General features: G+C 34.8%; 1 protein-coding gene across 1 annotated transcript in view; it reads left to right on the top strand.

Annotated features, from left to right (window-relative positions):
* LOC149090131 (sodium-coupled neutral amino acid transporter 7-like) overlaps positions 1 to 17,808 on the top strand; it is a 31,991-nt gene that overhangs the window by 6,464 nt on the left and 7,719 nt on the right. The window contains exons 2-4 of the mRNA XM_089232364.1: positions 11,782 to 11,903; positions 14,921 to 15,119; positions 16,252 to 16,387. Coding sequence (XP_089088490.1) covers positions 11,782 to 11,903; positions 14,921 to 15,119; positions 16,252 to 16,387 — 457 coding nt within the window. The remainder of the gene's footprint in view (positions 1 to 11,781; positions 11,904 to 14,920; positions 15,120 to 16,251; positions 16,388 to 17,808) is intronic.

Here is a 17,808-nt window from a genome sequence, read left to right as displayed (position 1 = left end):
CCTTCTATGATCCCCAGCTGGGAATCAACATTTTGACACCGCTCTAAGATCGTAGCTTTGCAAGTTTACTGGCATCATTAAATTGATTTTTTTTTCTGGTGGATGATCTGTTCCTGCTGTGTAAAGGAGACGATACCAAAATGAATGGTATTTGAGCCACAAAAGCTTCTTTTCATTATTATGTTGAACACCTGTGTCGAAAGATATCCATAAAAATGGCTAATTGACTCATCTTTTTGAATGATTAGTTTCGTTTTTTAGTAGTGCTCGATTTAGTCCTCGTGTTTTCTCCAGTGGGACAGTGAATGTTTAATATTTTGTTTCAGTTGAAATTTTCGAGAAAAATTGCAGGAACATAACTAAAAACTTCGAACATTTCCTATGCTTCAGTAAAGGTTTTTTTGTGAAAATCTCGGTAGAAATTTTTGTGCCTCGAAATTTCAAGATCTTGAAAACAAGACTCGTATTCGAGAAGTGGATATAATTTAGGCAACCTAGTTTGAGTCCAGTCGACTTTTTGAAATTTGTTCCTGAACATTTTCGAAATCGATGCTGGAGCATATGGAAAGTTTAGCGAGACAACGAATTTGGAAATGAACTCCATGAATCTTTTGACTTTCGAAACGCACTTTAAAATATAAAAATATTCAAAGTACGTGCAATTACTCAAAATTTGTTTAAAGGGTCGCATACATAAAAAAAAAAATAAACATTTTACATAGTCCCCCGTGTACTAAAACCTCCAATTATTGAAATGCAGATTCCTCTCTGAAAAGTGATTTGCAAAAAATTTCATATTTTTAAATGCAATATTCATCGAGATATTTATTATAAATATATGAAATATGTTTTGTGTGGCAAGTTTTCATACTCTGAGATGGGTTTTGTCCGGTCTTCAAAAGGCAAGTTTACACTAGCTCAAAAGTTGCCATTTTAGAAACTGAACGCAAATAGAATGAATTCAACGATTTTTTTTAAATCTTTATTCACAATAAATAGCAATTGAATTTTTTTGACAGTTACAGAATTTTTACAACTTTGAATTCAATCTACGTTTCTGCACCCTCAATCATTGGCGGCAAATGCGACAAAACTTCAGCGTCAAATATCTCCGTTAATATTGCATTTAAAAGTATGGAATTTGTTGCAAATGACTTTTTAATTTTTTTTTTCATTTTACTTATTTAAAGTTTCTCGCTCACAGGGTCAACATAAAAAGCTATTTTTTCTATGTTTTCATGTATACATCCACTTGAAAAATGTAAGACATTTTGAATAACCGTAAGTCATTTGAAACTTTTTGTAACTAAAAGTATGTACCTAAAGTCAACAGTTGCCGAAATATCTGCTCTGCAAACAATATGGGACAGTCAATAGTGTTTTTTCCTTTCTAATTTTCTTTTATTTTTAATACTCATCCTCTCTCTCAATGATATCCTATTGTACTAGTAACACTTTATAGTGAAATCGAAATGGCCAAAAAGATTCTCGTCTCGATGCTTATAAAATACCGATGACCTTAGAACCGACGACAATCCTAAAAGAGCAAAAGGAACTAAAACTAGATCGGACCGTGAACTTAGGGCTTCCAACAGAATACGCTTTACTGTATATCCTTCAAGCTTTTTCTCGGGTCGACCTTACTCGTATATCGGATTACTTCATAACTTCAAAACCACCCAGAAGGTTACCAGCGAGCAAATCATATATCTTTCTTTCGATAGTTTCATTGCTGCCGCCAGTGCAGTGCAGTTAGTGTATGTGTGCTAATCGGAATAAATTATACCGCTATCGGACCCGGGTCATAGAGACGGTTTCGAGTTCGTTTCTTTCCTCTTGTCAAAAACGTTAGCTTGAATCGCTGTGGGCCACATTTCAAGAAAAACGAAACTTTCTCTCTCTCTCTTCGAATCCAATACTACGTATAATAATAATGATAATAGCCTTACCCTTCCGGTCACTCGAGATCACGAACCAACCAAAAACCTACTCGGGCTCAACAAATATCTTAAGATGATTAATATTTCTATGGACAGATTTTTACTTTTTTTTCTGTAGAAAAAGGATGGATTACATTACTTTTCTCTTCTTTTTTTGGTTATTCCTTACGAATATCCAAGATGACAGTGAAGCAATTACCAGTTCAATTTTCTAAAATTTCTGTTTAAAAAGGAAAATTATTTTTGACGAGAAACCCTGGGACACAATTTGAAAATTAATAATAAATCAACCAATTGAAATAAGAAGGTGCGGTATGCACTATACTACTTATCATGGCCTAAAGCAGTATTTCCCAATATTTTTGATGTCGTGGACACCCTTTAGTGAAGGTCAATGTACCGCGGATCACCCCGTGGTGCCGGTTTATGCTTGAAGCGTTAGAAATTCAATTTCGATGTCCTCCCATAATGTCTAAAATGTATAAAATTGTTAATGTTTGAATGAAATGTTTAAGTTTGAATATCATGAAAAAATTTAATAAATTACAACTTCACAGCACAGTGTGTCATTCATGTAATGGTGGTGAATGAAAATGATCCCTCTGACCCGTTACAAAGTGCTCACGTATCCATGGACGTCCTCGGACTACAGGTTGAAAAACCTGCGGAAAGTTTTTTTTTGTTTTTTGATAAATTAAAAAAATTCAAATTTTACTTACAGGTGACGCTGCAAAATAACTTGAAATAACACATATAATGCAACACAAACAGTACATAATTAACGTTTCAACAATTCGTGTTACATAAAATATTTCAATATGAGAATCCTTTTCATTTCGAGCTACATCTAAACGGCTGAAAGGATGCTTATGTTGAAATAAGATAGTTTCATGAAACGCATAAACAATAAAAATACTGTATGTTGCATTTTATGCGTTGTCGAGTTTTCCGTTTTGTAGCCCTACCTGTGAGGGAAATGTGAAATTTTTTTTAATTGATCGAAACGAAACTCTAGACCATTATAAATATTTCAGTGCAAACTGAGCCATTTTATGTAAATTGGTTGATTTATTATTAATTTTCAAGATGTGTTTCAGGACTTCTCATCCACCCTGTACATTTGTGAAAAGGGGGAAAAAAAAGTATTTTATTCCATTGCATACGCGGTAATTCAAATACCTTCTGTGTAAATAAGTAAATATTTGTTACTTCTAGAAGGTAGAAGAAAAAATGGCTAAATAGATAAACCATTTTTAAGTATCAATGTCCGAGCGTTTTTTTACCCCGCAGATTAGGCGTTTGGCGTGACGCAATGGTGTCGTTATCGCTTTATGAGCGGCGATTTTAGAATAAACTATTTTGTTACAACATGTTGAATAGCCTTTTATGAGAATTAATGAAATTTTTCTGCATCTGTTCCCGTACAAGATACTAAATTAACCAATACGATAAATTCCAAGTGTATATGCTGCTGGATTCTTTTAGCCTCCTTAGGGAGGGTCTCCTACCTTTTGTTATTATGGAAAACTACCTATAGTAGAAATGTCATTAAAAACATTATTTGGCCATAGATTTTGTTTGAAATTTGGTACACATACATTTGATTATAATGGCTATCCTATGCCAGTACAAAATTTTACACGTCTCTAACACTAAATTTATCTGCAAATTAAAAAAAAAAACTTAACATCTTGTGCACATGATAAAATAGCATTACATCAATGTAATTTAATGAAAACTAACTTAAAATAAAGTTCTTGGGGTCATGAAATGATGGAAAAAGATTTGAGATTCCATTGATTAAATCCTATATAAAATTAAATTTTAAATATCAGAAATTAAATTTTTCTTATACAACCCGAGTATTTATGAATGAATCTCTCAAATCTTTTTCATCATTTTATGTACTGAACATTTTCCTTTATTTTTAAATTAGTCTTTATTCTATTACATAGGTGTCGTGCTGTTTTATCATGCGCGTAAGGTATTAATAATGCATTTTTCCAACTTGCAAAAAATTAAGTATTATAAATTTGTAAAACATTTTATTGACATAGGGATAGTATATACCTAGGGTGCTCAAAACTTTGGAGAATGTGGACCACTTTATTAGTTTGAAAACGTGTCACGGGCCACTTAAGTGATCTGTAAATGCACCGCGGTCAGTCAAGTAATCTAGGAATTTGCCGTGGACCATTTCAGTGAGGTAAAACTGCACAGCGGGTCACTTAAGTGGTAATGTACCATTTAGTTCATTTTTCCAAAATTAGAAGTGGGTCACATCACATGACTCAGAAGGCCACATCCCGCTGACCATGGGTTGTTCATATACAATCAAAAATATGAAAATATGCGCACCAAATCTGAAATAAATCAATAGCTAAATATTTTTAATATTTCTAAATGTTTAGTAAGAAATATTTTATAGATAATTTTTCCACCATGTCAAATGGTAAAGAAATGCAACGTCTTCGATAGAAGTTTCTACGGCCCAGAAACGCAAATTTCACTACTATTGAGACCCCTGCCCCTTAAGGTGCTATAGTAAATTTTTATCGCACTATCATCACTTTTAAACAGTGTGCGTGTGTCTGCACGTGTTTCTAGTGTGGGGGGGGGGTGACATCTTGGTGGCTCCTCCACGTACTACAACTACTACTGAATATTTCTAGAAATCGCTCTATTTGAAACCAGGCCGAACCTGTTTCTTGTGTTTGTAGTTCAGGGTAAAGGAAGATTACGTGAGAAGAATTCGGATCACATCATGGTTTCGGATCCGGCAAACAAGGGAGAGATAATATGCAAGAGGTTTTTTCAGACATTTTTATATAGAAATGATTTGTTATTCGCGAATCTCTGGAGCCATGCAAGGGTCAAAATAGGGTCAAAGCTTCAGAATGATTTGTATACCACATTAAAAACTATGCATATATTCCTTTGACAATCAAGTCTTGATAGTTTGTAATAAGTAAAAATTGGAAATTCATACATTTTCTTCCAATTTTTTTAGTTCAAATAATTTGAATTATTGGTTATCTTTATTGATACACCCCTGACCCACCCCTAAGGGTATTCAGGATTGAATTATTTGGTTATATTGTTACAATATTTTTCGATGAATACTGTAATTAATATTGAATTCGGTGTCGGGTGGACAAATCTATTGCCTGAGACGTATTTTTATTTTTCTTGAAAACATGCCCAACGAGGGCATATAAAAAAGCCAGGGAATTTTAAAGCGCTCTCGTTTCTTGAATTTTAAGATTTCTCGAACATTTGTATGAGTCAAGAAAAAATTTTGTAGCCTTGAACATATCGAATAGAGTTCGAACTCATTAATCACTTTCCCGTACCGATAAACTTTTTTTGTGTAGATAAGAGAATATTGCGCATAAATATTGTTTGAAATTATAGAAACTTTGCACTGCGAACCCCGCTGTAACCTATTGATAAAAATGAAACTATCTGATATAATTCTTAAAATTATTGGTGGCTTTAAACCGCATGGAAATGAAAAACATGCGGTATGAAACTATAATTTTTTTCTTTTTGTGATGCATACCTGTATAAATTTTATGCGCCAAAATACCGATTGCTATAGTTTTGAGTTTCCCACAAAAGTATTTTGTAAATACTAATAAAACATTGCAATCGATATTTTGGCGTGTGAAACTTAGCTTAAAAATAAAAAAAAAGTTTTGTACCATATATCGTGTACATTCATGCTTCACATTGGTTTGAAACCAACAATCAGTCTATTTTAAGAACTATATAAGAGATTGTTTTGGTGATAGCAGGAAGCCCTAGATTAAAGCGGTTTCCCGTATTTATAATAGCAATTTATAAATATGAAGTATAAGTCAGTTAGGAAATTTTTCTGCAAGTTTTTTTTTTCACCAGTTCAGAAATTATATCTCCCATTCATGCCGGTTTGCGAAAATGTGCACTTAATTTCAGCGACCTGCAATGAGTAAAAGGTTAAGAACGCTGCACTAAACCGTACAAAGCTCGGACTTTTGTGACGAAAAGTACTTTATCCGTTGCCTTGCAATTCGACACTAAAATGCCCCTCTGAATTTTTTTTCTCAACATGTCCCAGTTTTCATCAATGAATGTGCGTCCGGGGTTTACTAGGATTCGGCCAGCACCGGACATAGTCCTGTCCCGTAATGTAAATCTGCAATGATATTATAAGCGCGGTATTCGCCGAAATGGTTTAAATTAGTCACAATTTTTTTATGATAGATCAACACGGATTTGTTAAATTCAGATTTTTAACCAATCTATGTTGATCGCTTATCCCAAAATTGTGACTAAAGTTTAAACCATGTTGGTAAATACGGAACTAAGGGAGATGAATTGTGACTTCTTTTCTGACGCCAACAGTGCTGAAAATTACATTTAACGGTTCGACTAATTTTAGATTTTTAATTGGTGACATTTTCCTTTTGAATTTGATTATTTCTTTAAAAATATTGATTAAAAACAATTACCCTTTTTTTTTTTATTTCTTATACAAATAAATCAGTTTGCTTTTAATTATTTTTTAAGTGCATCCGGTGATAATATAATTCGGGCATGTAAAACATTGTGATTTGGACATCTGTTATTTTAACGGGCATTTATCGAGTTTTTATAAAACTTTTATAACGTAATATCGGTTTCAAGCAGGGTGCACACTGGAGCTTAAAAAAACCCCTGAAATTCAGGTTTTTAACCAATCAGTGTCGAGTTGCAGGCTGCATCGCTTATCGTATCGGCTTCGCGATTCTGAGTTGCTCAAAACCGGTTTTATGGAGGCCATAAAACCGCTACGCCAAATCGACCATTGAAACAGCTCGCACTGACCATTATATCATCCATCTCTGTTGCCGCCACCTAGAGGTCAATTGCTGAAATTAAGAGAGGCTGCAATGTATCTACTCAGCAAGTCACAATAGTGTGCTTGTTTCAAGGGAAGAAAGGTTGTGTCCCCATGGTATAATTGTCAGTGCGCTTGCCCAGTTTATGGGAGGTCCTAGCAGGGCCGTCATTTCAACTTTTTCCGGGGGGGGGGGGTGGGAGTCAAAGCACATGTACTCAATGTATGTAAAAAATATTTGTATATATATATATATATATATATATATATATATATATATATATACCATTTTTAGTGTATTTTCAAAAGCCGGGGGGGGGGGCGCGGCCTGGGCCCTAGGTTCAATTCACGGTGGGGACAAAAAAACATTTTTGTTTCCCAAGTTTATCTCGGTATAATATCTAGAAATTCTCTTAATTTGATGTATCGTAGGCAGCGCAAAAAAAAATCCATCCCTTTCAGTTGTTTATTTGCACACATCTCTCAACAGGCTGAGCCCAATTACAGAGATGGGAAACACACGGACATGAAGAATGCGAAATATACAAGTATTGAAAATTAATAGAAAATCAAAATATATAATAAATCGAATTTACACGTTAAAAATAAAATCAACAAACATATAATACAAAAATATAAATGCGCAACGGAAGCACACATTGAGAATTCAAAAGACAAAACGTCCAAAATAAAGAATGAAAAAACCGAAAATAGAAGAATACCGATATTTTCTTGTTTTCTTGAGAAAACAAGAAAATATATACAAATTCATGGAGCACCTAGTGGAACATGAAATCTTTATGAAAAATATCTCGGAATTCATCCCTATTATAATTTTTGCATGCTCGCAGAATTGGTGAAGCATTTAAAATGTTCGTGCGTGCACGAGGTAAATAAAAAAAACATTTCGTGAACTATGAACCCGTCACTCGCGAGATGGCACGGAGATATTAATTAGGCTCGTCAGATAATAGTCATCGATTCTGCCGTGAAGAACTTTGTGAAGCAATGATAGATCTTGCTTTGTACGTCTGCTATAGAGATATGTCACCTTGAAAAAAGATCTTGATTCTGATCTTCCGTTATATAATTTCTACCGCAAATTCCCACGGACATCTGGCAACAGCTTTCATCGTAGTTTAACGAAGACTATTCCCACGCCATATATGTATAATTTGAAATCTTCATTGAAATATTTACTTGGAAAATTTCGTAATTAATAAAAAAATCTGTCGTTGATTCCCTTGAGTGGTTCGTTTAATGCTGTTCTAACTTGGTGATTCCTAACCAAGAGTTCATGGATCCCTCGGACAGATTTCAAAGGATCCATATACCCGGATGGAGATAACGATTAACAAATTACTACTATTATGTGGTGAATATTATTCTGTGGAAGGTCCGTGGTTATCTTACTCGCAGAGTGTCCTTGGTCCTCTCACAAAGAGTCCGTGGAACACAATTAGTTAAAGAAAACTCTGCTCAAACGGGAGATATATTCACAAAGATTTGAATTGAAAGTGTCGAATCAATTTTACGTATCTCCAGAAGAATCCCTGCTCTTAATTTTTTTTAAAATTTTAATATTGTAGAAATAAAATTGTTCTACCCTGATATAAGATCATCCCCGAATTATCATAGTATTTTATAAACACCATTATTGCCCGACGGAACTGTCATTTTCACTCCCTTTGCCCATAATCTTGACCAAGAACTTCACGAAACTCTCGATCAGATTCTGGTCAATCGAGTATTGACCTTTTTGTATCTCCTACAAGCCTAAAACAACGAGTGCATTTTTTTTACACGGAAGCCTCTACGTTATTAAAATATAATGAGGGGAAAAACATGTAAAAAGAGTTTATCTGCGATGAACGACGTTAACTGATCCACCATTTATTGATTGATTTTTTCAGTTCTAGAATCGTGAATCCGCAAATAAAAATATCAAATTACACAAGTACGTTGTGGTGATGGTAATAGTCCTTGAAAACTCTAAAGAATGTTCGACACAACAGTTCGGATTTCGACTGTCAACCTTCCCCTTTCTCACACGCGAATCATTTCTGTTAGGGAACTGGATAAGCACTTATCCATGATAAGCCCTCCCTTCCAAAGGGTCACGAGGCCGGCAGGAGATGATCATTGGTGAATGATTACGCGTGTTTCCATTATCAATCTTTTTTTGCTTCTCCCTGTTAACCCTTCATTGTAGTATCAACAAATAGCTGTCAGTAACACAAGAGGATGTTTCCTCGATTATTACTTTTTTTTTTTTGGTTTATATCGATACTTATTTATGAGGAAATTGACGAAATTGGAATTATCCATTTTGAGTACACGTGTCTGAAATCTTAACAAAAGTGATTTAAGTAAATTAACATGATAAATGTATTCGTAGGTTACCGATTCTTAATGGGTGGTCCAGAATTATTTTTCACACATCAATTCAACTCTATTTGAGGACTAACAATTTTAGGAGTGAGTTTTCTGGGTCATAAAGACCGGATCTATTACCCTTTCCGACGTTAGCATACGATTTTTAGAGTTTTCAAGATGTTTTTGCATTATTGGCATTCAAAAAATACAATAAAAACATAAATTTCAACAAATCTTTTTTTTCAAATTTTATCGAAATTACAGGACCATACAAATTTTTGGTCTGGATTTCTGTTTGTGAAATGTGACGTGGTGCGATATTGATTAATAAAACATTTCCTTTGCTCAGAAATAAATATATGTTGCACTTTTTTGGCCTCTCGAAATTCTCTTACAGACTATCTTTCTACAAAGAAAATTTGAGATCATCTACAACACGAACATCCAGCACACGTTTTTCTACGACAGGCCAACGGCCAAAATTGACCTTTCTCTGCCAATACATTTTTATTCTAGTATATTTCATGTAGCCCATCACTGTGGATTCCAAACAGTTTTCTTTTTGAATTCTGTATATTGCATCAAGTTTTTATTCTTCAATCGTACGTTTTTTGAATGAAATGCTATCTGTAAACTACAAGGATTGTAAACTGTTTTTAAATTTAAGTTGAAAAACTGTTAACACTTAAATGACCGCATGGCTTACTCTAAGACCGGCGATTTTCTCGTTTGGAAATGAAAAATATATATAGGAGATTAAAAATCGAGAAATCTCGTTGCCCGTCTTTTACGTCTCAGCATTGAAACCCGAAAAATCTCGTGAGCGGTCGTTTACGTGTTAGTTTAAAAAAATATATATTCAGTTAAAATCAAAAACTGCTTTAAAAATTATCAGAAAGTTAAAAAAAGTTCAAGTACGTTTGTCACAAAAAAAACATTTAGTCCTGATATGCACAATTATACATGCAAGGTTTTGAGCTTCATAAGTAAAGAAATAATTTATCTCATTCAATTTTCAACTAAAACGATGCAGGGTATATTTTTATTCACATACAAATTTTTTCAAGATTTTTATTTCCAAATTTTATGCAATACATCACACTTAATCCAGGATAAAGTTCAGCTTCAAGTGCCTCCCTCTTATGAAAGTTCATATTCACCATGTTTCTAACTCAAAACACTCACAATCCTTTAAGTCAGGGCTTAACTTTGCTCAGAGGTTCACAAAATATCTCCATTTTGAGAAAAAGCACCCCCACCGTTTGTGCGGACAGGGTGTCTGGAAAGATTAAAATGGTCTTACAATATGAAGTTCCAATTAAATTGTTACTTAATTGACGAATATCAATCACGCAGGTGTGGCAGCGCTAATTTCTCTGGGAATGTGACATTTCAAGCTGAATTCTGCAAGGCATCACCAGTGCCCCGATCTTGTCTAAATTCTTTCTCATCACACTGCACACTCATACACAAACTCACTTGAGCCAGGGCCAGACTCGTGTCAAGGCTGGCCCAATATGTTCCAAGGTTGGTCATGGGTAAAAAGTGTGACCGCTTCGCACAATTCCATAATGTACTTGGGTTTTGCCACGGGATGCGCTCATTGGCGAAGATCACAATTACGTCATTAAATATCGAGGGAAATTCAAACTCCGAACCTATCTCGTGACATAGTAGCCGAAGAGCCGAACATTTCCGATTCGGAACTGCGGCTGTTACGCTTGGCAACTTATCGCCGAACACCAGAGCGATCACGCGATAATATTACAAGGATCTAAAATTTTATAGTAATATAACATAATTATCATAATGATATATAATATAATATCACAACGCAAAAAAAAAACCGCTTCCGACTACTTTATTAATAAATACCCCTGTAGGTGTCCTGGCTTTAAAAAACAGTCTACTCATTCCTTCATAGGCTTATCTGGGATCGCACCATCAGCCCTTGGGAGCTGGGCATGGGGGCAAAAATTTTATTCTTGTCAGGATTTAAGTAACAATCATGAGATAATTGTCATTTGTTTGCTGCTCTGATGAATTCTATTGATAACGGTTGACAAATTTGGACGAAATCGAAACCAAGAAAGAACTTATTAAAAAATACATTTATGCCTACATAAATCGAAACATTCAAAACAAATTTCTCTTATAAGTGGGTTTTTTTCGATTGTATGGCGGGGGGGGGGTGTGATTATAGTGAACGTAGATGGTATTACTTTTGAAATAGTGGCGAAAATTTCCCGAGAAATTTAAGTAATTAGAATGAAAAATGAAATATATTGACACTGCGATATAAAGAGTTGGAGATCTGTGGTTCTCTCTGTGTTTGAATAAGCGTTCCTCTTGTGATTCTCAGCTGAAAATCCCTCAACATACGTGTACAGAACTATGTCGTTAAAGGAAATCTGATAAATATCAAAACACGTGATTGTTAAAGATTTTTCTAAAATGCCATATGGATTCTAATGTCTCCCAAAATAAATTATGATCATTGAAATATTACATGGATTTTCGTAGTTATTTTTCTAATTTATTCATTTCTTAAATCTATTATATGCTATTACAAAATTGAATTATTTATACGAGCTTTATTTTCAGGTGGAAGCTGGCCTGTCGCTTCCTTTCTGCTGGTGAATGCAGCTCTCGGCGCTGGAGTACTCAATTATCCATTTGCCTACGATAAGGCTGGTGGTGTCTATTTCGCCACCTTCCTTCAATTGGTAGTATTCACGAATACACGATAAACCATATGAATAATTTAACTTCCATAATGGACTCTCTCCGTTATCGGACACCTCCCGTTAATGGACACTTTCGAAGTAGTTGAAAGAGGACCTTAAACGTATTTCGCTATATATTAAAGGATATTCCCCGTTAGCAGACGGAAACTTCATTCCCACGGTGTCCATTATCGAAAGGTTCCACTATATTATAAATTAACAAGTGGTATAAATTGCCTGAATGTAATTAGTGAACTGTCATTCGGCCATATTTCAGCTGTGATTTAAGTCCCTTGGCCTCAATTTACTGGTGAACCGTCAATCCTGTCCTAATGACGTGTAGATTTTAGATGCGTCATTTATATATCAAGGGGGTTGTATAGTCATTAAAATGGAAAAATTAACTTTATATTTTGGACGGGGTGGTCACCCTGTCGAAAATAAACACAAAAAGTTGTTGCTTTGTCTCTCCTGATGCCAACAAAAAAACTCCATGTTTTTAAGTGCAATATTCACTGAGATATTTCAATATAAAAAAACGCTGAAAAGAGAGAAGGGAGAGAAAACAGTGTAATAAGCTTGTGTGTGTCTTTTAGTTAATGCGTTTCTTTCCGTCACCTTCAGCTTTTTTTGAGTTCAGATATCTCGGTGAAAATATTGCACTTAGAAACATGGAGTTTTTTTTTCTGGCCTCGAAGACACGGCAACAACTTTCCATTTGGGTTTTTTTTTTTTGAAGACGGTGTCCTTACAAAATTATTGTTTTGTTTTAATAACTATACAACCCCTTACAATATGATTGACCTATCTATACTGTGAGGTCTACACGTTATTTGGATATCTTTTCTAATTCAAAGTATACCTGCACGATCAACGGTTTGCCGGTAACTTGCAGCCAAGGGACTTAGAGCATCCCCCTGTATATATTCAAGTGAAATCCAGTTATGTGGCTCGAAATTAGCGTGTTTTCCAACGCAGTATTAAATTACTGAAAATAAAACTTGTCTCTATGACTTAAACATTTTTTTCTCTAAATACTATACCATAAGAAAAATTCGACTCGATGGCGACAGCTCAAGGTTCTTAAAAAGCAGATATTAAACACATTAAACATGTTTACTTCTTTAATAGCTTCATCTTCATCTCAAGATCGTTAAACAATTGTCAAAAACTCGCGATTCAAGACCTTCAGCATAAAATATCGATGCATGTTTACGGAAAAAAAACATGACGTGTTAACTTGTAATAGCTCATTTGAATTACTGACAGAAAAAAATGAAAATGGAATTTCGTTTGGATAATGAGTTCCATCCCAATAAATTGCATGCTACATCTGATTATTCATAGTATGAACGCCAGAACATCTCATCACTGTAGTTCGCAATAAAAAAAAACTCCATTGAATAAAGGCTAATAATCTTTAAATGCTCAATTTTTATATTTATTTTTGATCTGATAAATTTTTTTTTCATTATTAATGACACTTATTGAAAGCCGGAAAAATCATTTAAAAAAATTATTTCGAACTGTACTGATTTACAGGATCTTATTGAACGAGTGCAAAGCTTCAAAAATTCGCATATAAAATAAATTAGTAGTATTACTTTTCAAATATATAACCTATGGCAACACACTGGGGCTACTTTGCACCGTTTTTGAGAGTCAATTAGGGAAAACTCAAGCTAAACATAGCAAATATGTAAAATTAGTTTTGAAAATGATGTTAAGGTATCAGAACTGGTCTGTTGCCATAAAAAGCCATTACAATTTTTTTTTTTTTTGATTTTATGAATTTTTTAAAATTGGTGCAAAGTAACCCATATTAGCGGGTTACTTTGTACTCCACCTTATGTATTGATTTATTTCTTAGCAAGATAATGTTTTAAGCACGGTCAAACTACTTAAAATTTATTGCGTGACCACATAGTACTATGATAAACTGACAGGAAATGCATTTTTTTGGTCTTGAATTGAAAAATTACAGAAATTCAAAGGGCACGCATCTTATTTAACATCTAAAAAAAAGCAACAACATTAATGAAATTTTATTTTATTAAAAACGAAAAACAAGCAGTATTCATTTTGAACGTAATAGGATTGATGTTGAGCTAAAACGGAGTAAAAACACTGCTTTGGGGTTGTTTTTCACCACACTTTGGACGGCATAAAGTAGCCCCAGTACTGCTCAGAACATTACCATCAAATCACTATCAAGCATATAATGATAAATAATCACATGAATTACAACTCTTTAGGCATGATTTAAAAGAAAATTAGTTGCGACACATAAAATAAACAGCATTTACTTTTTTAATTAAGTCGTTTTTTGACGGAAATAGAACTTTTTCTTGACAAAAATTCCAGGTGAAATCAACTAGCGCAGATATGTATAGCAAACGACAACTAAAACAGCTGATACATTACTGATTCAAATGAATGAGTTGACCGATAATGTCTCCTGTTGGGAAAAATCAAAACCGTTTGGAAATTTTCATTAGAATAGCCACTAGCCAACGTTCAATCTTTTTTTCAGGATTGATGCAAAGTAGCCCAGGATTACGGTACCTTCTATGTGATTCAAACTATATAGTAATAAAAAAAATTCGGATATTAGATCAAGGCAAAAAAGAAATGTTAACAAAACATTTTATTAAATTGGTAAAATCACAGCCGGACACGCTCTGCAACAAACAGTTTTTGTCGTTAATTGAAACACCTAACATCAAATTCAAAATATAAAATGCAAAGAATATGACCTCACCATATATGCGAAGGTGATTCTAAATTTTTATCTTTAAATGTTCATTACTGCAGCCAGTTTGAAGGCCAATTTGCACGTATGTAAAGCCAAGCATTTAAGAGTTAAGTCAATGTGTTATTTTGAAAATTTGTCATGAAAACTACTGTGTGTAATAAGACTGCCAATTTTTGAATTGTAAAAGTAATAAAATAAAATCCAAGGGTAAAGTAATCTTAACTATTTATATTACGTGTTTTTTTTTCACCTTTTTTGGCAGGTAATGATGGTGTTTCTAATAAGTACCATGTTGGTGCTGGTCTACTGCGCAGACTTGAACTGTGACAACACCTACCACGATGTCCTGCTGTCCATGTGCGGCCGACGTGCCCAACAGTGCGCTGCAGTGTCCATCCTGCTAACGTGCTTCGGAATCTGCATAACGTTTCTCATCATCATAGGCGATCAGTACAGCCGATGTGAGTAATCGGTTCATAAATTTGCTGTACATGTGCAATGTGAAGTTAACTGGGATATTAATGCTCGATAGTCCTGATCATTCCACCTTTTTGAAAAGATAAGAATACTTAAATCCTGCTTCTAACATAATTTTTTATATTAAGCATGCATATATATATATATATATATATATATATAAAGTATTCTTTAACCACTGGAAGCCGTGAAACATTTCAATCAATTCGTTGTAGCTGTTACAGAATTTTAGATTTAATAAGTAAAACACGGTCTGCACTACATGCTGATTGTATTTTTTGCCGGTCCGCTAATCATTTTCCCTTATTCATGTAGTATCTCTTGAAATTTTTTCCCGGTAAGCAAAATAATTCTCATAAATAATATATTTTTTTTCGTCCGACAAATTACATTATTTCTTCTACATATATATTTTTTTACTATCTGCAAATCATTTCTCCTATTTTCCTTGGTCCGCAAACTTTTTCCCCTATTTATGGGTCTTTGTGGTCTGAAATTTTATCCCCCTATTCATTAATTTTTTTCGTGGACCGGGGATTTTTCTATTTTATTTTTGACTGGTTCGTAAATTATTTCTCCCATTTCCACAGGTGTAAAGGGGTTCTCAACCTTTTTTGACTCGCGGAGCCCTTTTTAATAAAAAATTTCTATGGCGGAGCCAAGTGGGCATATTTTTCTATTTATTCGTCAAAGATACTGCTTTATTTTCATGATTAAATTTTTTTTTTCAAATAGCAGTTGCATGCTATTTATTGGAGAGTGCACACGGAGCACCGGTTGAGAACCGCTGGTCTAGAACATAGTTTCCCAACCTTTTTTTGTCCCAGCGCCACCCAACGCAATCTAAACAAAAGAATCCTATGCTATACCTGTAGCTTCTACCGCCCCCTGGAACATTCCATTGCCCCCCGGGGGCTTTAACGCCCACGTTGGGAGTCACTGGTCTAGAACATTCTACTGTGTAAAGTTTCTTGTCGGTCTAATGAGAATTAGAATTACATTAGTACCCATAATAATTATGGGTACTAATGCAACTCCAATTCTTTTGAAGAAATGTCATAACTGGTGTCTGTTGCATGCACTTTTTAGAAATTTGTATGTATTCTGCATTTTTAGTGTTCTTGTCGTTGTATGGAAGTGAATACTGTCATATATGGTACTTGGACAGGAGGTTTACGATAACAGCAACTGCAATTCTTTTCATCTGGCCCATGTGCTACTTTCAGAGGTTGGATTTCCTGAGATATGCAAGGTGAGATATTCTTATACACTATTGTTACTGAAAATGGTTTTGTTCTCTTGCTAGATCGGAAAGATATATATAGGCCTCCGCACACGGGGATTCTCAAATTGGACTGGAGTAGCCTCTACTTCAGAGTTGACTTGAACGAGTTGAGTTGCCCGTTCTTCCTCACTCTACTAAAAAACTCAAATCCCGGGAAAATGAGTAAAAACGACGCAGTGGTTAGTTCACCTTCTTATCTCTTTGTACATTATAAACCGGGGTAGGAGAACATCAGATTTTTAGCGATTCTAGCTGCGATGACGTTGGTGAAATTATATTATAATTATAAATAATCATTCTACGCTATAATTTCCGCAAAAAAAGAATAAATAGAAGAAAATTATGGGTACATCCATACATTGGAAAATAACACGCATCCTACATTCGTCGTTACGGCCAGCAGAAATCTGATTCCTTGCATTCTACGGAATTGGAGAAATAGACTGACCTGGAATCAATAAATCAGCTGAACACCTGTCACCCCTGATGAGTGGCTGTTAATAATCCTTAAGGTAAGTGAAATTCATACTGTAAATATCCAATATTTGGAGGGAGTTGTAGTTCTATAACATAAAGCTTTTTCCTTTTTAAGAGCTGACTATGCTGCTACCATACCCAGAGAAAAAAATATAGCAGTGTTTATCTTGAACAGGCACGGGATTTTCCCATATAACTCCCACTAACGTGTGTGCGTGACCTATATTTTGTATTGCACGCATTCCATTCGAGAGGGATTTGGGGTTAGGGCTGCATCAGACATCTGTAGAGAATAATAGCTACATATGATATAACTGTTTATCTCATTACAAAATTCATCGTCGTGCACCCCTTGTACAATCTCAATGGACGAAAATATGAAGAAATAATTCAAAAGTCTCGTTACTTTAGTTGTGTTCGACTAGCGTGCAATGTCGCCAGAAACGCCTTATTAGCGTTGGATATTTCGTTGGAAATATACGTGTTCGATCCTTTTGATACAGTCCCCTATCAGTCGTAAAACTACAGTATCCCCGTGTGAGGAGGCCCTAAGAGATTATGCTCGCATAAATGAGAGCCGTTCAGTTATGAACAGCATTATGCATTTTCGAAATTTTTTTTTTGTAATCTGAAGAGCGTACAAATAATGTTTTCCTTGTGAAATATGTAGCAGTTAAATGTAAATTCGATCTCGACTCGTGCAAGTTCGAAAACATGAAAATCATGGGCGAAGATACGGGAGGGGGAGGGGGGCATTGCCCCATCTTCTCCCCCCCCCCCACCACCACCACCAGCATCAAAGGTAGAGTCGACTGATCTAATGTGTATATAAGAATTTACATCATCGTGCCCCCCCCCCCCTCAGACTTCCAAGTCTATCTCCGCCTATGATGAAGACTTTTTACATCTTT

Source organism: Pholcus phalangioides, unplaced genomic scaffold (genome assembly GCF_987345545.1).
Source record: "Pholcus phalangioides strain wild (caught in Gottingen) unplaced genomic scaffold, Ppha-v1.0 ptg000001l_1, whole genome shotgun sequence".
Classification (NCBI taxonomy): Eukaryota; Metazoa; Arthropoda; class Arachnida; order Araneae; family Pholcidae; genus Pholcus; species Pholcus phalangioides.
The sequence above is the reverse complement of the archived record's forward strand: the minus strand, read 5'-3'. Positions and strand labels throughout refer to the sequence as shown.